Genomic DNA, 22,370 nt, shown 5'->3' with positions numbered 1-22,370 from the left:
CGTGGGCCTATCCCGTACATAGTCATACCTCCGGATTAATACCCGTTGAAGTGAACAAAGCAAAAAGCGCCATGTAGACTGATATGTCGTTACCATTGTCCCCCATACATTGTTGTGAATTCTCTCTTCCCCCTCCAAGATCTGATCCTCCTGCTCCTCGTTTGATTCTTGTCGTTAAGCCTCAATACCCCCTTAGACCGGCTGGTATTTTCCTTTCGGTTCTGATTCCCAATACAATGGGCGAAATTTCCTTCCATTTGTGTCTGTGTTCCGATGTTGAAATGTGACCTATGTCAACTGATGGCGAGTCTTGGCAGAGTGTATGAAAGATGTAAATCGCATGTTCATGATCAATGTACTTGGCCGGTAAAGATGGATATGGATGTAGTACCATCAGCTGTCGGACCACCCCCTCGAAAGCCCGGTGCTACCTCAGACTATGTCCCTAGGACATGGTTTGTTTTATGTTCCAATTGGTTCGTCTGTTCCAGGGCTCTTCCCGTCGTATCAGTAGCCTTGGCCCTGCTCCTCTGTGAGTGCCTTGGCTTCAAGGCCCAGTTGTATCCCGTTCCGCCCACGGGTATACCTATCTTGTGTGGATAACTCTGGACCAGGCCATTGGCTCTGTTAAGCCGTGATTTTGTTGTTGCCGGAGATTTTTCCCCGTATCAGAACGTGGATTATGCCGTGATGGCCATGTGCGAGATGACCTTGCAAGGCTACGCGGGCTATGCGGTTCTTCCACGATGGATCGTGACTCTACCTGGGTCGGCCTGAGGTTGATTTCCTGCCGACCTCATTTTGTTGCCATGAAATTTCCCATGATCCTCAACTTCCAGAGCACTCGTCTGCCCCCACGGAACTCAGTCGATCTACTTCCGATAGACACGGACCATGATTGGCGGAGAAACCCAACGCCGTCTGGACCATCCCCGCGCCTCCCCGGATCCCCCTGCGCTTCAAATGTGCCTCAAGTGCACTTAGTGCACCCATTTCCTGGCCCTGTCCGCACCTCGAGGCGGCCTACTCATGTCGCGTCGCCCCTCTCAATCCTATTCGCCTGTGCGTCCGGAGAAATTGATCTCAATTCACTTACCCTGGCTCCCGGCTCTCTGCGCCTGAATTTGCCCCCCTGTACTTGTTAGCTCGGTCAAAGCCCGGCAAATGCGCGGATACTACCTTCTGTGATATACGATTCCCACTTCTCAGCTCCGAGATCCCCGATATTTACCGTTTTGTTGCGCAGCGTGGGGGACAAAGTCTTCGTCTTCGTCTTCGTCTTCGTCTTCACGCTTGAGTCTCGCGTGACCCTTCATTCTCTTTCCGACTCGGTTGCACTCCCGTCTTCTCAACTATGAAAACATTTGCTATGCGATGATGCCTACTGCCCTGCCGCCCGTGGCGACGCCGCGTCTGGACGAGACCTCCGCCGTCTCAGCGGCGACACTCAACCATGTTCCACTAACCACTTCTAATACCAATCCCTCCGCCTTGAACATCGCTTCCATCCTCTCATCTACAACATCTTCGTCGCCTCAGAATCATGTCGCTCCTCCTGTTTTGCCACCAGCCAATACTCCATCGGGAACAATCGTCATCGTATTTTGCGCCGGTCAAGATCACATTGTGCACATGGTCGCAGAAGTACTCGGCAAACCATGGACCACCGAAACCGCTCTTTCGACATTGACAAAAGCCAGCGAGGCAGTCGTGGCCGGGGTTCTGTCAACAGACTTGCCGCGGAGTTTAGAAGGAACCGACAGGTCGGCTTTGATCTTGATCAACACCCATTGCGTGGAAGATGGGTCTGCACCCGATGACACTCTCACCGAATCCTGCGACTACGAGTTTCTGTACTCTCGCAGTCCGTTCTTACGGCGCGATCTCACCAGGTTCCTGTCTCTCATCCTCGGCCAGACGAGACCGCATGAGGATCTGCGCACGAAGAATAGGACGAATTTCATTTCTACCACATTCCCCGATGTTCACGCTGCCCTGCCAAACTTGGATATCTTATCGGTGGGCTCCGATGCGGTTGAAATCCGTGTGGATTTACTCGTTGACCCTGCGACGGATGGGGCGCCGGCTGGTTCGGTGCCTAGTTTGAAGTATGTGGGTCAGCAATTGATGCTTTTGAGACAGCATACTGAGCTACCCATTATTTTCACGACGAGGTGCACGAAAGAGAATGGCAAGTTTCCAATGGAGGATCCGAATTTGTTCTATAAATACTTGCGACGGGCTATCCAGTGGGGTGTTGAGTACATTGATGTGGAGCTGTGGCTTCCGGAAGATATCAGGCGGCGTTTGGCGGAAGTCAAAGGACATAGCATCATCATGTCGGCGTTCCATGATTTCTCAGGGACGTGGAAATGGACTTCGCCGGACGCGCAGCGCATCTTTGATGAGAGCGCCAAGTACGCGGATATCGTGAAGATGATCGCTATGGTCTCAACGATCGAGGAGAACTATGAGCTGGAGTATTTCCGCATGACGATCAAGAGTCGCGGTCCTGGTCCTTTGCTCTCGGCTGTCAACATGGGCCAGATGGGCCAGCTCTCGCGTGCCCTGAATACCGTCTTCTCTCCCATCACCCACCCTCTCTTGCCCATGATTGCCGCTCCCGGTCAATTGACTGCCGCAGAAATCAACGAAGCATTGCATATCATGGGCCAGCTTCCAAAGCGCGATTTGCACGCTATCGGTTCATTCAGATCGACGCCTCATTCCATGTTCATGGAGAAGTGCCTCAATGAGCTGGGTTTGCCACATACCTTCACGTCCATCGACCGTGGGCCGAAAGGATCAATGGAATCGGTCTTGATGCAACCACAATTCGGCGGTGCTTCAGTCAATCCCCCGATTTCAAGTTCCACTTCATACATCCCCTCTATCAGCGATGCGGCACGCGCCATCGGCCTCGTGGACACCATCGCCAGGGCCCCCGGAGACGGAACCACAGGCGCGCGCTTCATCGGCGAAAACGCCGCATGGAAAGGCATCCGCGCGACTTTGACACGAGAGTACGTGCCATCAGCGTACCACGGCCGAGCCGCGATTATCCTAGCCGGATCAGAAAACGATGCATCGGCCGCGGTTTTCGCCCTACGCAGTCTCGGCGTCGGTGCAATCTACACAGTCGGCTTCAAAGCAAGTGGTCCCCTCGCGGCCGGTCTGGAACCATTTACGTCGATTCAATCCGTCAAGCTAGTCGAGCAGCCTTTCGTCATCGTCTCGGCCCTTCCTCCCGAGAAATCCCTTCTTGTTCAACCTCTTCTTAGACACTACCGTGCTAATGGCCGTCCGTCACCTCCCTCGACTCGAGGTAAAGTCTACCTTGATCTCACCAGCGGTCCTCGAAAGGGGGACCCGCTAGGCGTAGCTACCAGTGCTGGTTGGACGGCGTATGGATTCGAGGATGTCAGCGCTTGGACGACGGTGGAAACGCTCAGGTTACTGGTTGGTCAGAACGTGCCATTTGATTTCGTGCGCATGGCATCCGGGCGGCCCTTGTTTTAGCCTCTAGCTTTTAGTTTTGGTTGACTTGGGACTTTGGATGTAACGAGTGGAGCTTTTCGGGATTTGGTTACTCATTGGACGCAATAGATGTTAGCATCGATTTCTTGGGAGTTGGATAGGATTCAGGTTTGTGTCACTGTATTCTTGAGTTGAATGCAGACGCATTTAGATACGCACTTGTCCTTGGCATATACAAATCATACCCGTGTTTGGCGAGATGACTGAAGTAAAGGGAGAATGTACAGGAAGGAAAAGAGCAAGAACAACAAGAGCGACTCACCTCCGATTCAAGCCGCTGTCATATTGAGCTACTCGGTTATCATGCTGGCTCAGAATTCCATTCGCCGCGGACTATTCTTGAGCCTCGAGAGGTCAGAGGTTCAGCGATAGTCAAGACGACCCAAATCAAATGACGACCTTCTTCTGCATCTCCTTCTCGAGAGGTAGTGGTGTTCCATGACTCCCTTATTCACCATCTCCGATCCGACTTACTTCTGTACCTGTGCCTGTGCCAGTGCCTAGATTCGATCCAGTATCCCGATGTATAGCCGGTTTCCCCAGTCCAGCTGATAAGCTATCGCCGGAAACCGGGGTTCCACCCCTCATGGCCCCTCGTTCCTGTCTCTACCTGCCCAGTTCTACCTTTGACATCCTTGCCATTCAAAGCAGTCAATAAACGAAAATAATGCACCTCCGACCGGACCACGCCGTCCGGGACCTCCCAACCCTCCACGCATTCATCCGAGCCCACCCCCTCGGCATTATAACGACCTCCCTCCCATCGGACAATTTCCCAACACTTCAATGCAGCCATATTCCATGGGTCCTAGACTCAGAAACTACCCAGTCAAGCTGCAATGTATCCAATGGAGAAGAACCCCACAGCTCTACCCCATTTCTCGGCATCCTCCGAGGCCACATCGCCCGCGCAAACCCCCAAACAAAAGCCCTCCTCGAAGCTATTTCCTCTGACCCCTCCACTACGGGATCCATCCTGCCGGAGGAAGTCTTGATCATTTTCACAAGTCCAACGGATCACTACATCTCACCGAACTTTTACATCGAATCGAAACCTGCTACTGGGAAGGTTGCACCAACGTGGAATTACGCCGCTGTTCAAGTCTACGGCCGGGCGACAATATATCATTCCAAGGACGCGTCGACGGGGGCATATCTGCATCAACAGTTATCGGATCTGGCGGTTTTGGGTGAAGAGGGTGTTATGGGGTATGGAAAGGGAAATGGACATGCACATGCACATGCACATGGAAATAGGGCTATGACGATGCCGTGGAAGATTGATGATGCACCGGTGGCGTACATCGAGACTCTGAAGAAGAATATTGTTGGGATCAGAATTGACATTACGCGGATAGAGGGCCGATTTAAGGTGAGTCAGGAACGGCCGGTGAAGGATCGTGGTGGGGTTATCGAGGGACTTGAGGAGATGGAGACAAGCAGGGCAAGGGATATGGCAGCTTATGTCAAGAGTGGTGTGCTTCCGGGGTAAGCCCTACTTTAGTGGCTGCATAATTGGCTTTGGGGTTGTGGTTCCACTGTTTCAGGATTCCCCGGCTTCGTCGGGATGATGACTTTTGCCAAGAGAGCCCAGGGTGGGAGGCGTCTTCTGGAGGGTGTTCAGGTCGCTGGGTCTGTGGCGAGCTGCATCTGGTTTGGTACCGGACCTCGGTTGGATAAATGCTTGTATAGTAGCTGGGGGCTTCTGCAGAACCGGAGAGTTTGGGCTATTTGTGGGGGGGTGGAGCGGTGTCTGCAGGTCACTTAGAAGGTTCGAATGTGGCATTTTGAAGAAATGGATCGGGGCTGAGCCTGGAAATGTCCGTATCCAAAAGAGTAGTTTCGGTAGGCGATCGAGGCAGTCCCATGCAGGATACTTGGTGCATGGCAGGTGAAGGTAGTAGATACAGACTAAGGCGATACCCTGAGAGACCTTGATTATCTGATGGACGGCATCAATATGATGTATCCTCGGTGTCTCATTAGGCGTTTGATTTGTATGTGGGAAAAGGAGGAACAAATGTCTCAAACGAAATAGCTCTCCACCAGCGCTAAGGTGTTCCCTTTTTCATCTCTCCAAGTTTCATCGCATCCTGATGTGGATGTTAGGTCGGGGCTGCCGAGCGCGGGGTTCCAGACTCTGCAGGAAACGGCTCAAGTGGACGCCCATGCGGCAAATGATGGGCTCCGTCACGGGGCGACTCAGATACAGGGATGTCTCAGCATTCATCGTGGAACTACGACAACTTGAACAGACTAAAGCGGAGGTCGAGGCAAAGTGGAAAAGGCCCCGTGGGTCGGGCCGAGGGAGAGATTTAAGGGTGTTCGGTGCGCATTTGGGCACTTTGACGAAATCTAACGTCCATGGTCCAATTTGACTGGAAACATCACTAGAGCATAAAAAGTGCAAATTGACCAGAGAACATTGAAAACTAAGCAAAGGTTTGAAGAGTCACATAGTATTAAGGAAAGCCAAGGAACCAGTAAGAGAAAACTCCGGTGGCACTTCTCCGCATTTCCCTCCACATCCCCATTTCGAGACTAGAGGCTCGGCTCCTCTTTATTTCCCTCCTTTCGCGTCTGCCATGTCTTTCATGTCTTTCACGTCTGTCACATTGTCTCTGTTTCTATCGTTCATGTCTCCCCCCCTAGTTACGCGATGTCTCGTCCGCAGGTCAGCATCGACCGTCTCACGCCTCGCCGCGCGACGGTCGAACACCGCGAGGCTATGAACTGCAAGTCCTGTCGCAAGAGAAAGGTCGGTTGCATCTCAATCCGACCTACTGCACCCCCGGCTGAACCTTCCAGATCAAATGCAACCGCCTCCGGCCCAGCTGCGAAGCTTGCAAGGTCTTTCAATCTCCCTGCGTCTACGGTGAGTTCCGCCCCCGTTCACATCTGCCCGGTCACGCCTAACCTTCCCCACAGATGCGGTCCCCAAAAAACGCGGCCCCAAGACAGACGTGCTGGAAGCGCTACTCAAGCGCGTCGACGGGCTGGAGAAAAGACTCCAGGATGAGAAGAATCCTATCTCGCCCACGTCCCCGGAGCCGACTCTCGACGATCCCCCGCTCAGCAGTCAACCCCGTCGCAACACTATAGATGCTTCGTTCAATCAGTACAGTCCTTCAGACTCGCGACCGACGCTGTCGAATCCCGTGTCACAAAACATAGAGACCTTTGCTAGGCCTACTATTCATGCGCCCCCATCGGTTTTGTCGCAGCCGTCGCCGAAGCAGAATGGGATCTTGTCGGATGTCTTGCTTGATGCGTATTTTGCGCGATTACATGGCAAGCCATTTTTCATACTTGATGAGCAGAGCACGAGGCAGCGGTATCAAATGAACCAACTGCCTGCGCATTTGTCTATGGCCATTTACGCCATGGTGGTCAGGTAGGTTCTTCGTCAGTGACTGACCCGTGAGAGGGAACGCTCATATCCGTTAGGTACACTTATTCGGTCGGTCAGCCAGATCAGCCATTACGTATGGGGTTAGATGCTGCTTTACAGGCGCGACAGATGGTTGATGTCGACAACCCGACTGTAGAGGGCTTGCAAACACTCCTGCTACTGTCACAGGCTTACTTTGCTTATGGACTGGGAAAGAAAGCTTACATGGTATTTTGTAAGGCTGAAGCCCCGAGTTCCACCTTTCACTTTTCACGCTAACATTAGCCAGCAAACTGCGTGGCTATGGTGGTGGCATTAGATCTGCTTCGGGAAGTATCAAGCAAGATTAACATGTTGCCCGCCGAGCGCGAGATGAGACGCCGATTATTGTGGTCCGTCTATCTGATGGATCGCTTCATCACTTGTGGCTCCCGTCGGCCGTGTCTCATCTCCGACCATTCGATTGTTTTGCGCTTGCCATCTTGGTCGCCACATGCGGCAGGTCTCAGCGTGGATGGTGAGCTGTTTCACGTGGGACCCAATATTCAATACTCTGCAGACTCTCGGCGTAAGGCGCCCAGCGCGGCATCCTTGCTCATTGATATCACCCGTATACTTGGTGTCACTAACCGGTACTTGGCTGCCGGTGGTGTCAAAGGTGATTCACATTTCCCCTGGCATGCACTTTCGAATCTCTCGAAAATACGACAAGAACTGGACATTTGGGCAGCGGGGACGCAGGACGTCTTTGCGTCAATTGAAGTCTTATTTGGTCACCCGGAGAGTACGACATTACTTCTCAGCAAATTGATCTATCATCTTGTGCACTGCTTGATCTATCGTCCATTTTTGCCCATTGACCTCGTGGAGCTGCGAGGTACGGGCCAGCACCAGTCGTGGCAGATCGAAGCGACCAACCTATGTTTCTCACACTCGAATGCGATTGCAGAACTTGTGGAGCTGGGCAGAAACTCTCCTCTCGTTGAGTGGCCTGCATTTGTCGGCTACTGTGTGTGTACAGCTGGTACCGTACACGTCCATGGAGTGCATTACAAAGGCCGGGAAGGCGAAGTGTTCTCGTCCAGCGCTGAGTTCCTGACTCGCGAGATGCACCAGCTGGTCTGGTTGCGCAATGCCTGGGCAGGTGTGCAGCATCAACGTGAGCTGCTTCAATCCATCTATACATGCCACGCCGAGCTGGTACGTAACCTTGCCAGTAGTCCGATGCGGTTTTCACCAGTCTTCCATCTCGAAGACTTTTTAGATCGTTATCCCGGGCTGGCCATAGATGGAGCACACGTCCGTCTGATTGACACAGGGGATGACTTGGTATCAAGGTAAATCTCCAATGCCACCCTACATTCCCTTTGAAAAATATCCTAACATCGACAATAGCACCAACTTCACAGACCGACAAGACCACTACTACCAACGTCCAATGGGACCGCCCTACCAATCTCCCGGTTTCTTCGAGTCCCGTCCATCTCTCCCCTCTCAACCCGACCCCGAACGTCGCCCCTCTCACCACCAATTCAAACATCTCCAAGCACCGACCTCCCCAGCCCTCCACTTTCACGCTCCAAATAATACCACCCCACAACCCGCCACTTCCCTCTCGACTATCTTCCCTCAAACCGAGCTTCAAGAAAACGCTCACATCTCCCTCCCCAATGCCTTTTCCCCAAGCGCATTTGGCCTCTCACCCCCGTCCTTCCTAACGGACCCATCTCTCAACATTGTCCCGACAACCCCTTCAAACCCGCAATACGCGACATTCCCCTTTCGACAACAACCCGAACAATCTAAATGGAACCGGAACTGCCTTGACACCGGGTGCACAGTCTCAGGCTTCTGGGTCTCACACAGCTAGTGAGACGGGGTCGACGGAGAAGGATCCATTTTTGAGTCTGCTGGAGCAGCTTGCGGAGAATGAGAATTCGCAGGGTGGACCCAGTGAGCTGGATTTCTTCTTAAGTGGCGTTGATGAAGGGGATCTTGGTGGGGTTGCAGTCGGCGTCGGAGTTGGAGAAGAGAAGACTTTGAATGGATTATGAATTTGAGGTGCTTGTGGGTGGGGGTTTCACTGGTTTGGCTTGTGTATATTATCTTGGGATGGAAAGTTGGTTATGGGTATGGAATTCGGTATGGTTTTGTTTTGGCGAGATACCCAAGGCGTTTTTTTTTCTTTAAGTGGAATGTCTTTCTTTCGAAACTATGTACTCATGGAGTGGTCTTGATATCGTGATCACATGAGACTAGTGAGCGGCATAAAGGAAGGGAGAAAGCTGCTCGAATATTGGACACATTCAATTATTCCAATACTATTCGAGATCAACACTCTTTTAAATGTGTAATCAATGAAGACTCAATTACTCTCGGAGTGTAATGAATTCTACCAGATCGGAAAATAGATCAATATCATGCAAAATATGTTCTTTCTAATCATGACCATAAACAAAAAGAAAAATCAGGCTTATTTACAATGTTCATCCCAGGTACCATTCATATCAACATTTTCTTACCATCAATGAAGATGGTAATTTACAATCTCGATCCATTACTAGCCGGCACCTTAGAAGCGCAGCAAGAAGTCGAGAAGGCATTTGTTGACTGCGTATCAACACAGATAGCAGAAGGAGGGACCCAAAGACCAGGGTTCTTCTCAAAGAAGTTCGACGCACGCAACATGATGCTGACTGGCTCCGCGGGCATAATAGGGGAAATCCTCCGTACGGGGGAAATGTGTCAAGCCGAACTGCAGGTAGCAGACGATATCGGTGTTCTCGATGTTCTCGTTGCGGTTGGCCCAGTCGACGATTGTGCTGTTGTACGGGTGGTTTTCTTCGCCGGTGGATTGGCAGACGTAGTCGCCGGCCGGGAAGAGTTCGTAGTCCTTGTAAGGGGTCACCCAGAGAGGCTTACGGGCGAAGCCGGCGCGCTTGTAGACGGTGCTGCCGGGCTTGGCGAGGAGAGGTGGGCAGTTGTTGTTGAGGATTTTGTAGCCGACGGGCTTCTTGGCCACCTTGTTCATGCGGTTGGGGTTAACAATATCCCATGAGCGCTGGGTCTCGTAGCAGTAGTCGGCGGCGCCTTCAAGGGAGGTGCGGAGGGGGGTCTTTTTGCTGAGGAAGGCGTTGCCGTAAGGGTTTTCTGGGGAGCCGACGGGGGCATCCGAGGAGACTGCGTCAGATTGGATGACTGTATTGTTGGTGCCGTCGATCTCGGGGTCGATACGCAGGGAGAAGATGTGCTGGTGGTTGTGGGCGTTGATCGAGGGGGCCACTTCAGTGCCGAAGGGAGCGGCGGTCTCGGTAGGGTGCATGCAGTAGGTGTTCAGCATGCCGGTGAGCTTCATCTCGAGCTTGTAGGTGCCGTCGAGAGTGAATGTGTGGTAGAAGCCGTACTCGTAGTTCGCGGCAGTGATGATTTGAGAGATGATAAGCTTGCGGTCACGAGCGGAGATGACCGTGCCATCGCGGTAGTCGGTGTGCTTGTACAAAAGGCCATTGTCCTCCTCGTGGATGCAGATGGCGTTTTTGATCACGGCGGCTTCACCCTTGCTGGTGGTCATGATACCGTCCATGTAGTGAATGGCACCCTTGCAGTCACAACCCAGCTTCAGGGAGTTGGTCATCAGACCGGTACCGTACTCGCCGACATCAAAGGCGTGCTTCTTGTGGTGAGGCTTCTCGGGGCAGCCGTAGGGGACGACCATCTCGACGACAGAGATACGGTTGAAGAGGGTGCGCTCGCGGTCCTCGTACATATCGTGGGTGCGGACATCCGAGATGACAATCCCCTCACGGTAGTTGAAGCCGATGTGCATCTTGTAGTTGGCCCACTGCAGCTCGTTACCGCGGACCTTGAAGGAAACACCTTCGGGCTGGGTGATATCAATGGGCTTCAGGCGGTCGTGGATGTAGCCGTCGCCGATGAAATCGGGCATGTAGTTGTGCTCCTGAAGAGGCACGGCTGTGCGCTCGCCGTTGACATAGCGAACATCGACGCTGAGAACCTCCTCGGTCTCGGTATCGGCCACGACACTGAAGTCGAGAGGGTGGGCGTACTGGTTGTCGAACTCCGAGTTACGGTAGTAGGCGAGACCCTGCTGGAGACGGCGCTCGTAGCCCCAGCGCTCGTCAATGCCAATCGCCCAGGCATCAAGGAAGACCTTGCTCATATCAGTGATGCCGATTTCCTTGCAGGCACGGATAACACGGGGATCAGCACGAGCAACGCGCTCCATGACATCCAGATCCTCAAGAGTGAGGGTGGGCATAACCGAGGAGACCTCCTTCCACTCCTCAACCTTCTTGGACTTCAAATTGACGATGACCTCGGCGACCTTCTTGGTCTCGATCTCAATGATGATGGCAAAGGCGCGGCGGTCAGGCGCGGGGATCTGACCGGCCTTGAAGGCCTGGTATTCGGCCTTGCGGGGCTCCCGCAGAGTAAGGCAGTTAAACTTGATGGTCTTGGGGCTAGCATGTTGGCGAATGAGAGCGGCAGCCTCTGGGATTTCCAAAATGGAAAGCTGGTCTTTTTTTGGTCAAGTTAGTGGTGGCACGGAGATAAAGAGAAAATAGCCATGGCACGTACCAAGCGGGTGCGGAGTTCCCTGCGGGAGCATGGCAGTTGCAGCAACACTGTCATAGTCTCCCTCCCGGAAGATTGTATAACCCGGGATGGATGTAGTATCAGGAGCAGAAGCCATGGTGTAGGATGAAATTGGAAAGAGTTAACGATCTGAATAACTTCCAGCGGGCCAGGGCTTATATACTTCAATTCCGCATCCTTTTAACAGAGATAAAATACGCATGTACCTTCCTAATCAGGTAGTCGGGATGTCTGGCTCAGAAGAAATTCGCCTTGCACGACTCTTCCCGAGTCCACTTTCACCAGGCTCTCATCCCCATACCTTAGTTGGGCGAAAGCCTGGAGAAGCTCGTCCGAGCTTACGGTTCTGCTACTTGGTTCCTTCTCTCCGCATTCTCATGCCATAATATTTGTTGCGTAATTGTTTAATAGCGGAGGTTTGAGCCAATCGCCTTCCTAGTTTTATCTGTACCCTGCCAGAGTCTATAGATTATACCCCAAACTTCTCGCTTCGGGGAAGCTAGACCCTACAGACCTATGGCTGTCCCTATCGTGACCCTGGTCTGCAGAGATGCCAAGCGTCAGTTCAAGCTTATCTTTTCGCGGGGAACCCACGTGACGGAGGCTGTTGCCCCTTTTGTGCTTATTCAAGGTCGCAGATGGTTATAGAAGGCTATAGATGGCTATAGAGATGGCGCTTATATGCGCGACCTGCCAAGATATACAGGCAGGCCAGAGACGCTATCTCGACAGGTTTAGACGCTGTTCGGCAGCACAATTCATGATTCTCGTCGCTATCTCGTCGTATCTTGTTATCGGTTCAGCTGTTGAATTGGTTGGACCTACCAAAAGAAGCTTAGTGTGATTCTGGAGCCTCGACCCGATCTGTCAGGGTGGGTCCATGGGTTTACTCCAGACGCCGTGTCATCGGCCTGCTTCTTTTGGAATGTCGTGCCGAATCCCTTCTTATCGGAGTGCTTAAAGAGCTTCCCAGATGTACTTACCGCCTGCTATTTCCTCAGCTAGCAACACCTTGCTAAACACATTGCTCAACATAGAATGTCTTCATTATCAGTTCAGTTGACGGCGCCGAATGGCCGCGTATGGATGCAGCCTACCGGCCTCTTCATCAACAATCAATGGGTGAAGTCGTCCAACGGCGAGAAGATTGCCAGTATCAACCCTGCGTATGTTCAACAATCCATCACAGCTTCAAGTCAATCTTAGTCACTGAACTTCCTTGAAGGACAGAGAAGGAAATCACATCCGTTCATGCTGCTTCCGAGCAGGATGTCGACACCGCCGTCAAGGCTGCGCGCGCTGCCCTTAACCACCCTAGCTGGCGCGACCTGCCGGGAACCGACCGTGGCAAGATGATGAACAAACTTGCTCAGCTTATCGAGGATAACCGGGAGACTCTGGCTACCATTGAGACCTGCGACAACGGAAAGCCTTATACTGTTTCCCGCGACGATGACTTGACTGAGACTGCCGAGACTATCCGCTACTACAGCGGATATGCCGATAAAATCTTCGGTCAGGTCATCAGTACCACCCCGGACAAGTTCGCCTACACCGTGCGCGAGCCTGTGGGTGTCTGCGGACAGATCATTCCGTGAGTATTGCGAAGGCATCCTATACATGAAAACCGCAAAGCTAACAGAGCTCTAAGATGGAACTTCCCTCTCTCCATGGCCGCATGGAAGCTCGGCCCCGCCCTAGCCTGCGGTAACACCGTCGTCCTCAAGCCCGCCGAACAGACCCCCCTCTCCATCCTATTCCTCGCGAACCTGATCGTGGAAGCTGGCTTCCCCCCAGGCGTTGTGAACATTGTGAACGGCCACGGCACCGTCGCTGGCGCCGCCCTCGCCTCTCACATGGACGTCGACAAGATCGCCTTCACTGGGAGTACCGCGACCGCTAAACATATCATGAAGATGGCGAGCAATAACCTGAAGAACATTACCCTGGAGACCGGCGGCAAGAGTCCCCTGATCGTCTTCAATGACGCCGAGCTCGACCTTGCCGTGGAGTGGGCTCACATCGGTATCATGTATAATCAGGGTCAGGTCTGTACCGCTACCTCGCGTATCTTGGTTCAGGATGAGATTTACGATAAATTCGTCGATGCCTTTAAGAAGCAGATTAAGAAGGTCTCTATCGTCGGCGATCCCTTTGACGAGAAGACCTTCCAAGGTCCTCAGGTTACTAAGTCCCAGTATGAGCGAATCATGTCCTACGTTGATGTGGGCAAGTCTGAGAAGGCTACGCTTGCCGTTGGTGGTAAGCCCTTCCAGGCTGGTGAGGGAAAGGGTTTCTTCTTCGAGCCTACCGTCTTCACGGATGTTACCCCCAACATGCGCATTTACCAGGAAGAGGTCTTTGGTCCTTTCGTCTGCATTGCGCGCTTCAAGAAGGAAGAAGATGCGGTGCAGATGGCTAATGATACGATGTATGGTCTTGGAAGTGCTTTGTTCACCACCAATTTGACTCGCGCGCATCGCGTTGCGAAGCAGATTCAGGCGGGTATGGTGTGGATCAACTCTAGCAACGATAGTGATTGGCGCATTCCTTTTGGTGGTGTCAAGCAGAGCGGTATTGGTCGGGAATTAGGCGAGGCCGGCTTGGATGCATACTCCGCTATCAAGGCTGTCCATATGAATATGAAGTCTAAGCTTTGAGCGAACTTGTGGTTTAGTTACTCGTACAGAATAGTATATTCACATATCAGATATCAAAATTTGTTGTTCACTAGAAATTCATGAAAAATCCTGCCATGCGCATCCATTGTGCTATGACAGAGTCCGGTACTCCCAATTCTACTCCTAGGCTGCTCGGTATCAAGATTGAAAAGAAATATGTATTCCAAAAATCAAACGCTAAGTTGCATGTCCGAAGCCCATTCAATTCCAGTCTAGGCTTTTATGTACTTAATGTGTCTATATACAAAACCACTTGATCCCCAATTTGTCTCTACGTCTCATTCAATGTCAAACTTCCAATGGTCCCTTAGAACAAACGTCTTCCCCCCACCTTCTCTCTCGCCCTTCATCTTTCATTTATCCTCCTTCTTAGGCTCAGGAGGAACCGCAGGATCATTTGCCATCTCTTCCTGAGCCAAGATAACCTGAGCCATGGCGGCTTCCTCGGTATTCAAATAAGTCCTCTTGCCCTGGAGACCCCAGAATCCCAACGCAATAACAAGCATCACGCCAAAGACAGCAATGGCATAGTTCATATCACCGCCCGAAGGATTAGGATAACTCGGGAAGAAGAAGAAAACTGTCGTGATCATGCAATAAATCACAGAGACCCAGTTCGCAGGTGTGCCAATTTTTCCAAGATGGAATTCTCCTCCCACAGGAAGCTTATCGCGCCCGACCATGATCACGGTGATAATGGGTAAGCCGTATGAAATGGTCAGTGCGATGGTACTCACGCTCAGAATGGCGTTCAGGACTGTTTGAGCGAAGAGGAATAGGATCCCGACCAAGGCGATGATGAAGCCCTGAAACCAGAGAGCGCGCACAGGTGCTTTCCAGTATGGGCTGACTTCGGATAAGTATCGGCTGAATGGTAAACCGCCGTCACGGGCAAAGCCCCAGGTGAGTCGGGATGCGGTGGTAAGGATACTGATGCTCTGGCCGAGTCCGTTAAAGATAAATAGAGCCATGAGAACAGCGGCGCCATTTTGTCCGACGGTTTCTTGACAGAGGGTCATGAATGGTAGACCGGTGGGCGAGTTGATGACGCTGTTCACATTTTGGATGCAGAAGAGACATACGAGCATCAGAATGAAGCCGCTGATTGCTCCAGTGATGACGGCCATGTAGATGACCTTGGGGGCATTCTTCCGTGGAGCAGGAATCTCTTCTACCATGTGAATGACCGCGTCAAAGGCCGTGAGTCCATAGGCTGCTTGTACCAGCCCGATGAACCAGACGACACCATCCGGCCAACCTGTCTGGTTGATCCACTTGCCGAAGGCGAAGGAAGCAGGCTGGAATTGAAGCCCTGACTTGGTTCCAACGGAAATGAGGAGAGCCAGAGAAAACACGAAGAACAAGCCGAAGAAGAACACGCCCACGAAGTTGTTCAACCAGGGCAGGAATGCCTCTTTGCGACATCCAACGACATTGATCAGTGTCAGAACGAACACACTTCCAATGTAGACAACGAACTCGAGCCATCCAGTCGATGCCCCAGTCCAATTCGGAGCGAACATGACTTTCATGCCCAGCAAGAAATTGGTCATGAAGGCAATCTGTGACGCGGCCAGAGTCCACCATCCAAACACGTTGATCCAGGCACACATGTATGAGGTGAAACGTCCCCAACGCGAATTCCACAGTCGGTAAATCCAATACGCTTGGCCCAGGGCCGTCGGCATGCTGCTACAAATCTCCCCTAGTGAGACGGCCACACACATATTGCAGAATAAGACGAGGCAGAGACCCCAGAGAATCGAGACGGGACCGCCATTGATGAGACCGTCGGATAAATCTTGAGCAAAGGTTGACCAAGTTCCCAAAACACAAAAGGCCATGGCTAGCATGCTCCAAATGTTGAACTTTCGCGCCAGAGTCTGGTCGTGCCCAAAGGCAGCGAGGTCGTGAGCATCTTGGACATTCTGATCGGTCGGTTTCAACGTGTCATCTGTTTCCACGTCCATAACTTGTAATTTTTTTGGTGCAATTATGATCGATGTCAGGTTTCGAATGGGTTCATTTCCGGACTTTGCAGCACTGGAAGGTGTATCGCACTTTGAGCCAAGACTAAAGAGCGCAGACGAGCTTCTATCAATGGAATTGGAAATACTCGAGCCCCATCTAGTTCCGGGGCTTTTTGCGATTTTTCCGGGGTTCCCCACGGCATTGTGTGGTAAGCTACTCGTGGATACCGGGACTGGCCCACATGAGAAGAACCGAATTATCTTGGACGAAACACAGTTACTCATTGCTAGTGATCTGCCACCGGCCTCATCTCCACCAACACCCGATGTTAGGCGGAAACTTCCTCTTCCGGGAGGTAGATGCGGAGTTCAGAAGGTGAGTTCTCGTGCATGAAATCATCTGCCAACGCGATCGACTAGTCTGATGGATCTTGTCACGACACGGCTGCCTTTTCCAGACCCGCTATTATCTTACCGTTACCCGAATCCATGACAAACACAGGTGCATCCACGGTGCCCCGGATTCCCGAAGTGGCGACTCTCGGGGCCATCGCTGTAATGTGAGAGGCTGGCGTGGCCGAACAGCTCGCCCTATCTAGGGCATCACGCTTTACACCATATAAAGTTGTAACCAAATCGTGTTTTCTCCAGGGCAGATAGAATAATCGAACTCGATTCCCCGGTTTTGCAAAATGCCATGCCATGTGGAACCGTGGGCGGATAGCGCTTGCTTGTACCTGCCCGAAACGTAGAGGCGAGAGCTGCCGAGTGCTCGGGGCAAAAAGCCCGACAAGACTTGAACCGACTCTTTTTTGTATATCACCGTGATGGCTACGCGAGGGAATTGGCGAGGCCAAATAGCTACAAGAACGTTGGAAGCTGCGCCGGACAGCTCTACCCTGTAACGGTTTAGAATGCGCTATTAATTCAGGCTGAGAACATTGTTCGGCCAATCAGAGCTCGTAGAGCCGATGGTGCTATACTTGTCTTTTTTCGCATATAACTCTGCGCGCGACTAGAGCGAGAAACACTATATTTTCTTTTCTTTTTGACCTCTTCGCTCGTTCATAATGGCTCCCACGAATAACAAACACAAGGATGCTGCTTCTCGTCACCGTTCTCATAAAGGCTGCTGGACATGCAAGAGGAAACGAATTCAATGCGACGAAACCCAGCCAGGGTGCCGGAAATGCACCGAGCGAGGCCTCACCTGCGAAGGCTATGGGATACGTCTTCGTTGGGGCGCCGGAATCGCATCAAGGGGTCGATTCAGCGGCGCCGAGAAACCTACTCAAGAATCGATACCACCACCCTCAAAACGAAGATGGGATCTTCGTACAAAGGAGAGCCAAGAGAAGACGGTGATCAGCAGGGTCAACCTGTTTTGATCCTTGGACACGCTAGCAAAGGTACTTTCTCGCGTCATTCTAGCATTCTACATTTGTCATAAAACTAATGTGATTCAGCCCGGTCATTGAACCTGCTTACCCAACCTGTCCACGGGCGACCGACGGTAAATATTCTCAATACTCCCTACGGGCAGGACCCGAACGAGTATATCGGAATTAAGAAACACTTTGAACTTCCTGTTTCGGCAAGCATGGCGAGAGACCAGGCTAAGTTATTTCCTGGGCCGCAATTGTCCCAATACGAAAAAGGCGGAAGATCCGCCATCAGAGCCTAAATATGAGCTACAAGTCATATACCAATCATGATAGTGCAAGATGCTTTAGCTGTGAGCAATTATTGAATGATGAGAATTCCTGAAAATTGGATTTCATATACTCGGCTCGATATTGATTTATGTGTCCCTTGTCTTAGATTTTGTAGATCAGCATGCAATTTTGTCGGTCTGTGAGATCAGAAAATGCGTTGGCGAGATCGCTGGCTTCATCCAATTGTCCGGTTTCTTCCATTTCGCGTTTGCGGGCTGCGTTGTCGCGCGAGTAGACGACGTATAGGCCCGAGAAGAGGATGATGTTGACAATGAAGGCGGCTAGGGTCACGAAGACTCCAGTTGTGTAGAGAGGGGCTTGTGAGGCTAGGAAAGTCTGTGGTGAGATGATATTGGCCACACAGTAGGCTGAGAAGAACAATGTTCCGGTCACTGTCTTCTTGGTGTATCCGGCGATGTTGGCTGCCAGCAAGGAATACATTGATCCACCAGCGGTGGCAACGATCGGGATGAGGAAGATAGCTGCAAGGTGGGCGCTCAGTGTAGTTGCTCTCACGGGGACTCCGTATAGGATTCCACATGCGATGATCCCGGGGAAGTAGCAGCAGATGATGGTAAATATATGCTTTCCTTGGCCCCATTTTGAGGAGAGGAAGAAGCCACAAAGGATCATTGCCACGGCCGTGATTGCTCCTACGGGGATCTGCAATAGAACGGATTGGTATGTGCTGTAACCAAAACCCTTGATGATGATTCCGGTGAAGTTGGTCTGCAGACTATTTGTCATGTTGTGACAGAAGACGGCGAACAGCAACATCCATACACGATAATCGGTGAGAGCTTCGACAACTTGCTCTTTCTTGTGGTGGTTGTTTTTGACTCCGGTGCGATTGTCCTTGAGGCGCTGGACGGCAATAACACGCTCACGATCGTTGAGCCACCTGCACTTCATCGGAGTGTCGGGAAGAATCCACCAAAGACTAGCACCAACTAGGACGGTCAGGAGACCAAAGATGATGAACATCCACTGGTATGGGAACATGCCGTCGACCTGAAAGCCGATTAGCCTGGACAATCAGAAACATCTTGAGATTGATCGCATACATCAATATGTGCGATAGCCCAGAACAAAACGCCAGCAGGCAACGACGCCAGGCCGTTTGCACTATACCAAAGACCAATACGAGCTGCCTGTTCCTCACGTTTCCACCAGGATGAAGAGATTAGCACGAATCCAGGGTTCAAGCACGACTCAAAGACGCCGAGGAAGAATCGAGCGGCGGCCAACGAAGGGAAAGTGGTGGCACTTCCAGTAGCAGCCAGTACAACTCCTTTGAAAACATTAGAGCAATCCTTTCAATAAAATTAATCTTATCTTACCCCAGAACAAAGTTGACTGTCAGATATCGACCGGTAGGGAATCTTTGCATAAGATAGCTGGTCGGGTATTGCGCGATCTGTATACAATGTCAGGTCGGATAGGGGAAAGCCATACGGAGTGAGTAAAGGGAAACTTGGAGTAACTCACCAGGTAACCAAGATAGAACATCGTCACCAGCAGGCTATACTCCTGTCCGACCAGGTGCGCCTCGGTGACGAGACCATAAGTCGCAGCATATCCGATAGTCTACTGGCGCGTTAGCTCTGAAGTCACTCAGGTTGCGACTTCGTTTTTGACAGCGTACCAATTTGTCGACGAACTGTATTCCATTGACAACCAACATGACAGACACCAATCGAAGATCAATCTTCCATCTCAACTTCCTTTCTTCTTCTGGACTATACTCGACATATTGACTTTGAAGGATTTCCAATGCCTCGTCACCATCTTGAAGCTTCTCTGCCAGGAAAACAGGCTGAGTGGGAGCATTCTCCATCTCAATGGCCTCTGAGCCAGCCTTTGAGGTTCCTGTCATGTTCAATGTGAGACAATATATGGGGGTGAAGGTCTGGCAAAGGAAAAAGAAGATTTATTCAACTAGTACCCCGTGGGGAAATAAAGGAATCTGGGGAGTCTGGGAGAATACAGAAAGGCCCACGGTCTTATAGACGCGTCCCCCGTGAGGGGCATGACCAGGTGAAGATCTGGAGAAATGTTGAGCTGGTCGAAAAGTGTATTTCAGCTACAGTAAAAACGCTTAGCCGGAGACGAGATACGCACTCATCTTAATATGCCAGCCGAGGCAAGCTTTGGGCTATTCTATAAAAGGCGGCAGATGCTGCCCCCCGCATTTGATGCATCAATGTGGGGATTCGGACTTGCCGACTTGCACGTTGTCTGGGGCCCCGGAAATTGATCTAGATCCCTTTTGTCTACGCCACGCGTCCTTAGCTTCAGATTGAGCTGTTGTCGGGATAAACTTCGGCTTTCCTCTAGCTAAGACCCCGCAGATGCGTGTTCGATTTGCCCTGGGGGAAACAGTTCATCCTTCGTGTATGTTATTCACTGGGTCCGTAACCCATGCTCGAATGCAATGGGAGCTGGTAGAACATAAGAAGACATTCATAGCATTGGAGCAGGTATTATGATCACTATTTAAACTACTTTCAGTCAAATGCATTCCAACCCCAGAACTCTGGGTCATGAAATGGCAAGCCGGCCCAGTAGAAAAGCTTAGCCGCGGATAAGCACTCAACTCAAAGGCCGGGATCACCCCGCAAGCTCCACCGTTTTGTTTACCCAGCGACTTATAATACCCCGGGGATCCTCATTGTCATGGACACTTCAGGTTCGCATTTTAACCTGAAAAGCATTTCTGAGCCTCACAATGGCTGGCCCTAAAACGATATCAATTCACGCGCCCTCTCTCGGTGCAGAATTGACTGGAGCTTTGGACAGTGAGAATAACATCGCGCTCTTTCGTGGAATCCCTTTTGCTACTGTAACCAAGCGATGGACCCATAGTGAGACTACACACTCGCTTGGTAAGTCATTCGACGCTACCAAGCTGGGATATCGATGCAGCCAGGGAAATGGAATGGTTCTTGTGTCGGGAGGAACAAATGATCCCCTTCCCGGTGACGATGAGTTCAAGTGCCTCAATCTCAATATCGCTGTTCCCGTGGAGTCTTTGAAGGGCTCTCGGCCATTACCAGTTATGGTTTGGATTCATGGGTATGCCTAACCCGATTTGTTAAAGGAACGTGATACTGACCAGCCATTCATCAGAGGTGGGTTCGCCTTTGGTGCCAACTCTGTCGCGCGCTATCGCCCGCAGGCAATCGTCGCGCATGCTCGTAAGTGCGGGACACCTGTCATCTTGGTTTCGATCAACTATCGACTCGGTGCATTGGGCTTTGCTGCCTCCCAAGATCTAGCCGAAGAGGGACACGGCGGTTCCAAGACACATCCAGTTGGAAACTACGGGCTCATCGACCAACGTAATGCCTTGGAATGGGTGAACCAGCACATCCAAGATTTCGGAGGCGATCCGTCAAACATCACTGTCTTTGGTGTGAGTGCTGGTAGTATAAGCATTCACCTCCACCTACTTGCCCAACACGCCTTGTTTGATCGTGCCATCATGATGTCTGGTACTGCGCCTATTCTGGGCCCATTGTCAATGGAGCCCTATGAGAAGGAGTGGAGCCGACTCTGTCAAAAAACTGGAGTAACAGCATCAACTGCGTCTAAGCGATTGAAGCAACTTCGCTCGTTGAGCACGGCGGAGATTCTACAAAATTCTACGCCGGCCGCTATGGGCCCTGTTGCCGATGGCAAGCTCCTGCCAGAAGGTTGGACCTACGATGACAATGTTGCCAATACTCGATGCAAGGAGTTCATTCTCGGAGATACCAACGTCGAGGCAATTATCTTCGATGGTCTGCTTAAGCGTCTGCCGCAAGAACGTTTCCATCAATTGGTTGATGTTGCATTTTCATCGCAGGATGCTCAACAGCTGTATTCCATGTTCGGATTCAGTCGTGAAACGCAGTCTGAGGAAAGTTTTCGCAAGGCTTTCAGGCTTTTGGTTGGGAATACGTTGTTCAATTATTCTCATCTTGGAATCGCCAATGCATCGATAAATTCCGATACGTGGAGAGATAATGTTTACTATTACCACTGGGAGGAACCTTCGCCTTTTCCGGGCCCCACGTACGGGTACTCATATCATGGTCTTTGTGCGATGCTCATGCATCTGAACGAGTTACCGAACTGTCCACCGGAGACTCAAAAGGTTTCGCTAGAAGCTGCTCGTATCTGGACGGCTTTTGCGCATGGCCAGAAGCCATGGGAAGCGTATTCTCAAGATCAAAAATTCATGCGCTTTGGTCCGCATGGAGAATGTGGAATGCATAGCTTTGAAAGTGATAACACAAGAGACTATGGCTTTCAGAACTGGTTGGGAGAGCACATTGGTCAGGTCGGAAAGTTTGTGCGGAAGCTCATATTGAATTTGGAAAATGATGAGGTCTAGAACCCACGAAACTCTAAACTGTAGATGGAGAGTCTCAGGGTCACGGATAATTATGTCCATTCACAACATTCCTTCATGGCC

General features: G+C 51.4%; 8 protein-coding genes across 8 annotated transcripts; 5 read left to right on the top strand and 3 right to left on the bottom strand.

Annotated features, from left to right (window-relative positions):
* Window positions 1-1,374: 1,374 nt before the first annotated feature.
* N7477_008130 (type I 3-dehydroquinate dehydratase) lies at window positions 1,375-3,519 on the top strand (the record flags this gene model as incomplete). The annotated part of the gene is made up of 1 exon (XM_056969793.1): window positions 1,375-3,519. The coding sequence occupies one exon, from the start codon at window positions 1,375-1,377 to the stop codon at window positions 3,517-3,519; it is 2,145 nt and encodes a 714-aa protein (XP_056819825.1).
* Window positions 3,520-4,204: 685 nt separating this feature from the next.
* N7477_008129 (FMN-binding negative transcriptional regulator) lies at window positions 4,205-5,029 on the top strand (the record flags this gene model as incomplete). The annotated part of the gene is made up of 1 exon (XM_056969792.1): window positions 4,205-5,029. One exon carries the CDS (start codon window positions 4,205-4,207, stop codon window positions 5,027-5,029), a length of 825 nt encoding a protein of 274 aa, XP_056819824.1.
* Window positions 5,030-6,196: 1,167 nt separating this feature from the next.
* On the top strand, window positions 6,197-8,982 carry N7477_008128 (transcription factor domain-containing protein; the record flags this gene model as incomplete). Its single annotated transcript, XM_056969791.1, has 7 exons — window positions 6,197-6,295; window positions 6,346-6,412; window positions 6,466-6,931; window positions 6,985-7,163; window positions 7,218-8,265; window positions 8,324-8,761; window positions 8,799-8,982. 7 exons carry the CDS (start codon window positions 6,197-6,199, stop codon window positions 8,980-8,982), a joined length of 2,481 nt encoding a protein of 826 aa, XP_056819823.1.
* Window positions 8,983-9,590: 608 nt separating this feature from the next.
* N7477_008127 (peroxisomal copper amine oxidase) lies at window positions 9,591-11,642 on the bottom strand (the record flags this gene model as incomplete). Its single annotated transcript, XM_056969790.1, has 2 exons — window positions 9,591-11,467; window positions 11,528-11,642. 2 exons carry the CDS (start codon window positions 11,640-11,642, stop codon window positions 9,591-9,593), a joined length of 1,992 nt encoding a protein of 663 aa, XP_056819822.1.
* Window positions 11,643-12,583: 941 nt separating this feature from the next.
* On the top strand, window positions 12,584-14,205 carry N7477_008126 (uncharacterized protein; the record flags this gene model as incomplete). Its single annotated transcript, XM_056969789.1, has 3 exons — window positions 12,584-12,711; window positions 12,771-13,139; window positions 13,197-14,205. 3 exons carry the CDS (start codon window positions 12,584-12,586, stop codon window positions 14,203-14,205), a joined length of 1,506 nt encoding a protein of 501 aa, XP_056819821.1.
* A 374-nt stretch (window positions 14,206-14,579) lies between these two features.
* N7477_008125 (uncharacterized protein) lies at window positions 14,580-16,196 on the bottom strand (the record flags this gene model as incomplete). The annotated part of the gene is made up of 1 exon (XM_056969788.1): window positions 14,580-16,196. One exon carries the CDS (start codon window positions 16,194-16,196, stop codon window positions 14,580-14,582), a length of 1,617 nt encoding a protein of 538 aa, XP_056819820.1.
* Window positions 16,197-18,013: 1,817 nt separating this feature from the next.
* On the bottom strand, window positions 18,014-19,787 carry N7477_008124 (uncharacterized protein; the record flags this gene model as incomplete). Its single annotated transcript, XM_056969787.1, has 5 exons — window positions 18,014-18,922; window positions 18,976-19,177; window positions 19,252-19,328; window positions 19,400-19,498; window positions 19,557-19,787. 5 exons carry the CDS (start codon window positions 19,785-19,787, stop codon window positions 18,014-18,016), a joined length of 1,518 nt encoding a protein of 505 aa, XP_056819819.1.
* Window positions 19,788-20,639: 852 nt separating this feature from the next.
* On the top strand, window positions 20,640-22,289 carry N7477_008123 (uncharacterized protein; the record flags this gene model as incomplete). The annotated part of the gene is made up of 2 exons (XM_056969786.1): window positions 20,640-20,986; window positions 21,041-22,289. 2 exons carry the CDS (start codon window positions 20,640-20,642, stop codon window positions 22,287-22,289), a joined length of 1,596 nt encoding a protein of 531 aa, XP_056819818.1.
* Window positions 22,290-22,370: the final 81 nt, after the last annotated feature.

This window comes from Penicillium maclennaniae (genome assembly GCF_028827695.1).
Source record: "Penicillium maclennaniae strain IBT 15551 chromosome Unknown utg000007l:1.0-4884863.0:1.0-4888362.0, whole genome shotgun sequence".
In the NCBI taxonomy this organism is placed as follows: Eukaryota; Fungi; Ascomycota; class Eurotiomycetes; order Eurotiales; family Aspergillaceae; genus Penicillium; species Penicillium maclennaniae.
The sequence above is the reverse complement of the archived record's forward strand: the minus strand, read 5'-3'. Positions and strand labels throughout refer to the sequence as shown.